This window comes from Mustela nigripes, chromosome X (assembly GCF_022355385.1).
Source record: "Mustela nigripes isolate SB6536 chromosome X, MUSNIG.SB6536, whole genome shotgun sequence".
Lineage (NCBI taxonomy): Eukaryota > Metazoa > Chordata > Mammalia > Carnivora > Mustelidae > Mustela > Mustela nigripes.
Window position 1 is genome coordinate 11187176 of NC_081575.1, and position 8844 is coordinate 11196019.

The window sequence follows — 8844 nt, forward strand, 5'->3', positions numbered from 1 at the left end:
CCAAAGGTAGATGCTTAACAACTGAGCCACCCAGGTGCCCCCTAAGCAGTTTTTTCTTATATTAGTCCTGAGCTGTAATTATTCCCATGTTACAGGTACAGAAGTTGAGAGTCAAGTAAACTGTCTGGGGTTGGCTAAGTAAATCTGTGGCAAAGCCACAATAGGGATCAAAGATCTTCCTGATCACCAGCACATTCTCACTGAACCCGAACTTTAAGAACAAGCTATTCTCAGCTCACAACAAACTGATCTTTCCATATACATTTGTCTATTTCTTCAAAGGTCCGTTTTCTAATACTAATTTCAACCTTCCCAACTTTTCTTCCAAAGAATAACAGATTTCTTTTTCCTGCATACATATTGATCAGATGCCTACACAAGCAGCTCTTCTACTGTACAGATGCCGAAAACCCTTGTATTTGTCTTCCTGATACACATGGGAAGAAACAGTTGTTCCAAAACTTGATAGTAAAATTGATTTTTGAAATACACACATGCACGCGTGCACGCGCGCACACGCGCACATACACACACACAGCTGTAGTGAGGAAGTATTCTAAGTCATTAATATAGTAATTACCTTCCAGGTTATTCCTGATGCTATTGAAGTGACCCGTGACATGTTAAAACAAAGGGGTAGGGGATCAGATTTGTCTCATCTCTGGAAAGTGGGAAGTAGGCAAGGTACAAGCCACCAATGTTGACTTATCTGTGCCAGAGGAAATTTTGGGACTGGACTGAAAAAGACAAAGAAGGCTGACTATCCCTGCTGAGGAAGAGTAGCCTTACTAGGAAGTAGACAAGATCCTGAAAGGATTCTTGGAATACTGCCACAGGGGAGAAAATGGCAAATAATGCTCCACAGAAAAATACTGCCAGGAAACAGAAGTGACTTAATGTATCACTGACATCGTACCACAATATATCACCATCAACTTTAAAAATAAAAAGGAATCATAGCTACACAACAAGAGAATAAATCAGAGATATAAGCTTCAGAAATATGCAGAAGTCAACAGAAGCTAAAACAGGAGCTGGCAGCACTGGGCAAAGAAGTGGAAGAAAAACCAAACTATCGCAGAAATGAAGCCAGGTTGGAAGCAACACAAGTAACGACTGGTACTCCTGATCCCACTGTAAAACACATAGAAAATGGGATTGATAAAAGTAAGCAGAATAAAAGAAAAATGAAGAAAACACTTTAAAAGCCCGAGAACAGGGGCACCTGGTTGGCTCAATGGGTTAAGTGTCTGCCTTCAGTTTAGGTCATGATCTCAAGGTCGTTGAGATTGAGCCCCAAATCGGGGTCTTTGCTCAGTGGGAAGTCTGCCCCTCACTCTTCCTCTCTTTCCCTCTGCACTTCTCCCCCCACTTGTTCTCTCTCTCAAATAAAAAAATAAAATATTTAAAAAAAATGAAAAGCCTGAGAACATTTAAAATATCGAGGGTAGATAAAAGGGAGAGTCAACATAAATATCAGTATATATTATATGCATTTGAAGAAATAATTCAGACAGCTTTGCATAAATGAATCAGTCCTTGAACTACCTATTAAATGGTCATACCAGGTTCCACAAAATACGACAAACAATAAATAACACTCAGATATACTCTATTCAAATGTAAAGAAAAAATATCTGGGAACTCAAGAAAAATATCAAATCGATTATGAGTGAAAAATATTAAGATGACCTCAGACTTCTACAAAATAACAGTCAATCCTAAAAGTTAGTAGAGCAATGAAAGAAGAGAAAGTGTGTCCCACCAACTCTACCCATAACAAAACCATTCACCTTCAAAAACTCAGAGCACATAGTTCCAGGAGGTTCTTTTTTTTTCTTTTTTAAAGAAACAACTAAAAAAGGAAAAGAAAAAAAAAAAAACCTTGGCTAACCAAAAGAGATTGTGAAAATTGAACAAGATAATTATTTCATTTATTAGATATATTAACGTTACAAGAAGAGGGGATGATGGTCACATAAAAATATGTAAGTGTTACAAACAGGAACAACATAGAAATGACGTAACTTACAAAGTTGATAGGGAAATAGAATTAGTGCATATGTTGAGTTCCTCATCTTTCATGGCTGAGAGTCAAAACAGATCATTCGTATCTGAAAAATAGTAGAGGTATATACACTATTTAAAGGTATAAACACTAAGAAAAAAGTAAAGCACATAAACTGGGAAGCACAGGAATGAGAGGCGAGAATGGAAAAAAATGGAAATATATTAAACATTTTTCACAACAGAATGAAATATGAAGAACGTAAAAAGGTAAATGACAAACTGGACATAAATATTTACAACATAAATCACAGATCCCTAACAAATAAAGAGCATCTAAAAAAATTGAGAAACATCAACAACTCAAGAGGAAATTGGGCAAGGATATGAAAAAATAAAGCAAATCCTGAATATAAAAATTCCATAGGACAAATGACCCAGTGTTCTCAACAAATAAATTATAGGAAAAAAAAGAGTAGAAAGGAACTGTTACCAATAAAGGAAGGGTAAGAGATATATAAACCAAGTGCAATGTGTTGACATTTTCTGAAAACTAATTCAAGCAAATAATCAAAAAGACATTTTTATTTATAATTTAAAAGATACTTGAATATGGATTGAGTATTAAATATCAAGGAACCATTGTCAATTTCAGTACATGTGATGATGATGTTATGGATTGTCTCTGCTCTCCCTCTGCCCCTCCCTGCCCCGGTCGACAAAAATAAAATAAAATATTCCATAAAAATTTTAAGAAAGAAAAGGGATAGAGGTAGCAAAAATGTTGGTAGGTTTTGAATCTGGAGATGGGTTTAAGGTGTGCTCATTATACTATTCTACTTGTGTATATGTTAAAATTTTAACATACATTATAATGAATGAATATTTTTTTTCTTCAAATGAACATTTCTAAAAGTCCTGTATGGCAATGCAATTATCCGTGTCTACAGAACAGACAAATAAAATATATCACAATTATTTCGGGTAACATTGAAATGTAATTCCCTTTGCTTTCCTTTACTGGTATTATTTGTTTTAAAACTAAAGATAAAATGAGGCACATACAAAAAATAAATAAAATGAGGCACATAAACAGTCATGTGACAGTTTATTATCTTGAGCTGACTGGTTGACTCTGAATTGGCTGTTCAATTAAACTAACTGTATAAAGACTTTGGCTAAAATATAAAAGACCTATTATTGCAATTTTGCTAATGAAATAATTTATTATTTAGGGAGGGGAGGAATTATGTAAATGTTATGAATAGTATCATAAGAAAAAAATTTGTTACAGATCACACCTCAGACACCAGCCCAAGGGGAGAAAGGGAGACACACAAATGCTGCTCTGTCTCACTATTCCGAAGTCCCCTTGCAGTACCTCACCAGCGCCGCCCCCCTCCTCATCCAGAGGAGGGCTTCTGCTCCATGAACAAATCTGACTATGATATTCATAATTACTCCAAGCAAGTCTTCCATCCCAGGGTAATTACGTCATTAAAAAAAGTGTCTTCAGACAACAGAACATTTAAAGATTAAAAAACAACAACAACAACAAAAAAACTTAAGGGAATTTCAGACAGGAGGGGGAAAATATCCAAGGGCCATGATCAGATTCTCACTAAGGGAAGTTAGTGGCTACCAGTACTGTCAAAGGACACCAACCAGTTCATTGTATCTACCTTTAGGCCTAAGTGGTCATAAGACTGTAAGCAATATACTTGAACTATCCTTTAAACACAACTTTAACAAAATTCATATTTTAATGCAAATAATAAATATGCTCCATACAATTTCCTCAACCTAATCACCCATCAAGGAAAACATTCTCAGGACCTTGAATTGATGCCCATTTATTAGCTTTAATTGCTTTAAGAACCTAGAAATTTTCTTAGAATTCCTCTGCTAAAAAGCAAATGTTCCACAGTTTCAAAAAGACATCTCTATTGTGCTTACTTCCAAACTGCTGAGGTTTTCACCATTGTAATAGCAGAAAATAAGCAAACACAGCATACATAATTGTACCTCTAACTTCATATACCATCCTGCAAAACACAGCAACACAGAAGTAAGGGATATCAGTGTTTACCTATTCAAATGGTTAAGGAACGCCAAAATACAATGGTAGATTTAATATGATTAATTGATTGTGACCTTTAATATTATTTTCATTTCTTGATAGCATGCAGTGACCATTTCAAGGCCAGTATGACCAATATGAGAATTCAGGAGTCTGAAGTTCGTATTTGCTATTTCAGCATTTCTACCTTAACAGTTTGCATCCAAGTCCTGCTTTTATCTTTAGACATGCTTATTTACTTCTTCATTCTCTTTTGCTCTGCCTTATGCCACCACCATGAATTTATTTCATCCTGAGTGGTAGAGTCCTTGCCAAACACGGTGCTTTTTTGCAGAATCTGCCCCCGAAGTAGCCAGATTCCCACACTGTCCTCTACAGCTCACAGCATAGCCACATCACCCCTGCCCCACCATACACATCCACACACTCAGAGCAAACTCATGCACACGCACACACGCACACACGCACACACACACACACACACACACACACACACCTGTGCATGTGCACCCAGGGTCTGTGAGTTTCAGATCTCAGAAACTCCTTGGCCAAGCTTTTGTGCTATCTTAGCACGGCAGCTTCACTGTACAGAAATCGCTGCCTTCCCCACAGAGCATGTGCTCACTTGGTTTGGTGAGGAATAAATCCCATCTACTCATCTTCAACTTCTCCCCACCCCCAGAAAGTTCACTCCCCGATCGAATCACAGTCCAGATTCTCTTTCTAGACCTTACTTGTAGCTAGATACCAACCTAGTTCTGGCTCAAGGCACCATAAAAGCTACAAACCGGAATCACTGTGAGGGCAACCACCTTTCATTCACCACTCTTATACCTGGACCACCTCTCAGTATACCTGGACCACTGATCATGGAATGACTGATTTTTGGTCTTCCTGGACCCTTTACCTAGCTTTCAGCTCTTGCCTACTACTTTCCCACATCTACCCCATTTGGGCCTCAACCTCCTTTGCTAAACCATATCCACCCATTGTTTCCCTCCAGGAACAACTTTCTTGGGCCAGAGAAATCACTCCTGCCCTACACTTTCCCCTGTTGACCAAGTAAACTTTCTTACCTGACTTTATGTCAGATCCCAATGAGTAAACGATGTCTCAGCGTGCTTTCATTTCCACTCTCCCTGGGCCTGCTCTGTTCCCGCTCACCCCTGACATTTTCCTACTAAAGCCAAACTCACAGCAAGACACCTGCTTTCCAACCAAGATAGACTTCCAATCCCAAGTCTGGAGTAACAGCCCGTATTTACTGGAAGTTCACCATGTAGTAGGGACAACTGTAAAGACCTCATGGGCATGATTTCAACGAATCCATGCCTGTGAGGTGACCAGGATGATGACCAGGATCTCATTAAATCCACGCTATGAGGTTTACTATTAAAAATAAAATAATAACCAGCCTCAAAAGGTCTTATGTAATAGGGAAGTTTATTACCTAAATTAGAGATCTTAAGGTAGGGCTGACTCCAGTTACGGTATAATGAGTACATTTGGGCAGATATAGATGGTAACTGTGAACCCCTCAAATCCTCCTAAATGTTCCTGGTTGGCAGAGGTAGCTCCCACTAACCCCACAACCAAACTTCCCTGATTTAACATTTCAAAGAGTTCTTCTCAGCACTCACCCATTCCCTCAATGCCTCTGAGCCCTCCGGGTCTATAAAGAGGTCTCAGCATAGCCCCCAACAGGACAAGGTCTAGTTTAGGAGATAGCCAGGCATCTTGCCAATTTCCATAGGCAGGAATCTGGGATATATGTATGGCTGGGGATTCTAAGAGTGTTCACCTGGCATGACGCAATGTTAAGATCACTATTTACTATGGGTACACTCACCCAGGACCCAGGATTTAATGTCAGCTCAGGCACCTGAAAGGTGCTACATTGTTAAGTCTTAACTCAATAGCAGCCCTCAGATGGTAAGAATTAAAGGACAGAATTTCCTTGACTGTGCTGAGGAAGTAACCCAAAGGTTCAGGAAAATGGTAATATTTTATGTGTCTTATGCTTGTTGTCCCAGTCTAATTATTAATAGTGTCCCCTTTCACTGTCTAGTGTCCCACTTTGGGATGGTGTACAACCTGCTCAACCACCCCTTACCCATGCCACTCTGGACGCCCCAGAGGACACTCAATCCTCTTGCCAGGGCTTTAAGAAATGCCTTGGTGAGGAGAGTACCAGAATCTCTATCAAATCCTGTGATAGCTGTCCTCTGTCGCCTAGAGATGACAGTGGCAAATACTGGGATTGAACTAGGTTCCCTGATCTCAGGGGAAAAAATGAGAGTCAGAGAGATTGGTAGAGGCCAATGATAGCACTTAACCATTAAAAGACACTCCTTTCTTCTTCTTTTTTTTTTTTTTTTTTTTTTTTTTTTTGGTAGTGCTTGATATTTATTGAAAAGAACGTAAATGCTTTTTCCAGGTGGTACTGAGGAGCTGGGCTGAGTGCCTGTTTTTGTTTGTTTTGTTTTTAGTATGTTTGTCCAAATACACACATCTGTTGGGACTGCTGCAGTTTTGAAAGTAAAAGGACAGCTGTGCAAAACTGGTGCAGAGGAGAAAAGAAATGTCAACAATTTGGCTGCCAGGCACACTAGGCCCCTGCAGCAATTTGGTGGGGAAGGAGAGGACTCTGGGAGTAGGTAGGGAACTAACCAGGTTGAAAGATTGGCCCCTTGGGGGTTGGTGAGCTGTCCAAATTAATGTCCGAGGAGGAGATGCAGCCAACTCAGGCATCTTCTAGGTTGGTCCTTATTTTCAAAGGCTGCGGTCTGTCGCTGGGATGTGGTGGATGGTGGTGAAGTGGCGGCGTAGGTCTCTGGGCAGACGGAGGCCTTGCAGTCGGCAGGGCAGAGCTGCGCGTAGTCTGACCAGTTTGTAACAGGGGCCTTCCCTACAGCAGGAGCTCAGAACACAGTCCAAATTAGCAGGGGAGGGTGCTGGGGCTGGCCAGAACGGGTGGCGGCGCGCTTCAGAGAGAGGCCCCAGCAGCAGGTAACTGGAGCACTACTCCTGGAACAAAGGCAAGCACTACAGGGGGATGATAGAACCCGAGGGCAAGGGTAGGGAAGGGGATCCGGGGACAAAAGGGAGCTTGGCGGCTCCGAGCGGGCCGGGCGGGGGGGGGGGGGGGAGAGAATGGCTGCGTGCAGGGCCCTCCCCGTCCCGGGCCCGAGGGTCTCCCGGCCTAGTAATCATCTTCTTCTTCGTCGTCGTCGTCGTCATCTTCTTCGTCGTCATCCCAGCCAAAACACTGTTTCATCTCATCCAGGAAGGCCCGGTAATCACCTAGGATGGGGCTATCCATCTCAATGTAGGGCACCACCCACTCCTCGGCTTCCCCGGTCAGCAGGCTGATTAGGAATGCCACCTTCATGGCGTCGTTGCAGAATCGGTTCTCGTTGACCAGCATGTAAGACGCCGTCTGCACGATAAACTCAGGGAGCCGGGAGCTCTCGCCGCTAAACGTTTCGGGGAAGGGCACCGGGCAGCTCGGCGGACGTACCTGGCGCAGCAGCGTGGCCCTCTCGCACACCAGCAGCCGCAGCTGTTCCATGAGCTGGCTGTTCTCGATGCTCAGGGCGCGGTGCCGCATCAGGAGCGCGTGCAGGAGCAGCACCAGCTCGTCCACCATGGCTAACGACTTGGAAGGGCTGGGTTCGGCTCGGTTCGGCAAAGGTGCGCTCGGAGGCCTCGCAGGAAGTGCGTGTCCGCGGAGGCTCACGGTGGCCAAGGGCGGAGGGCGGCGCGCGTAGGGGTCCGGCGGCTGCGCAAGCTCCGCCCGCACAGCCACTTGGGCGGCCGGCGCGCCGGCGCGGCCCGGGTCGGGGGGCGTGGCGAGGAGGGCGTGGCCGGGGGGGGGCGACAGGCGCCGCGTGGGGGCGTGGCCGGCGGGGGCGCCCGGGGCGCGGAGACTCGGTCGGGGGCGGGGCGGGGGAAGGGGTGGGCAGGGTCTCGGCATGGCGGGCTGGTGGTGGAGCGTGTAAAGGCAGGGGACCCCGGTGGACCCCCGGATGTGGGCCCGGCTTAGCCAGGAACCAGTGAGTGCTAAAGCCCATGTCTCAGGGCCAGCCTGCTCAAGTTTAAAGGATTAATCACCTTTCGACTCGCACAATTCAGTGTTCTTTGGTGGGTCCGTGGCTACTAGATTCCACTTGAGTGTTTTGGGTTTTTTTAAAACAATTTCCTTGCTTATTTAAATTTCACTCACCCAGAGAACTAGTAGCTCTGCTGGCTGCGCCGCGGGAGTCACAACCTTTTAGAGTTATGAAAGAGCCTTAGGGCTCCTCTTACAAAACTCTTTGAACGGGGATTTTTTCTTTAGTTGGGAAATAATCCTGTGTGCCTACCTCCTTTTTAAAAAATTATTTTTCTAAACAGTGAAGTATAAAAAGTTCTGCAAAACCAACATTGGAGAACCATTTGCAGTCTCTTGCCTATCTTTAGCTCTTTAGTTCATGTCCTAGTATTAGTGTCCCTTGGCCAGCATTCATACATTATTCGTTGCTTAACAATGAAGATTTGTGTTTTTTTAAATAGTTTCGGTTTTCTGCTTTGAAATTTATTTTTCAAATAGTTGCTGGCAGCTAAGTTGGGTCCAGGACCTTAGAGCTGACATTATGTTGGCTCTGCTTTTAAAATACACCCGCGGTTCAGTCACTTGTCACTTCTACCACCACCCTGCCCCAGCCTTTCTTCCTCACCCAGACTGCTGCAAACCGCTTAGCTTTCACTCTTCTCTT

The 8844-nt window shown here is 43.4% G+C and overlaps 1 protein-coding gene across 1 annotated transcript; it reads right to left on the minus strand.

The window, feature by feature from the left end:
- Positions 1 to 5511: 5511 nt before the first annotated feature.
- Positions 5512 to 7895, minus strand: LDOC1 (LDOC1 regulator of NFKB signaling). Its single transcript, XM_059384960.1, has one exon. It carries the CDS (start codon positions 7734 to 7736, stop codon positions 7290 to 7292), a length of 447 nt encoding a protein of 148 aa, XP_059240943.1. The 5' UTR covers positions 7737 to 7895; the 3' UTR covers positions 5512 to 7289.
- Between the last annotated feature and the right edge of the window lie 949 nt (positions 7896 to 8844).

What these genes read in the sequence shown, in the direction of transcription:
- LDOC1 (XM_059384960.1), bottom strand. Translation starts at nt 7,736, where the DNA reads ATGGTGGACGAGCTGGTGCTGCTCCTGCACGCGCTCCTGATGCGGCAC.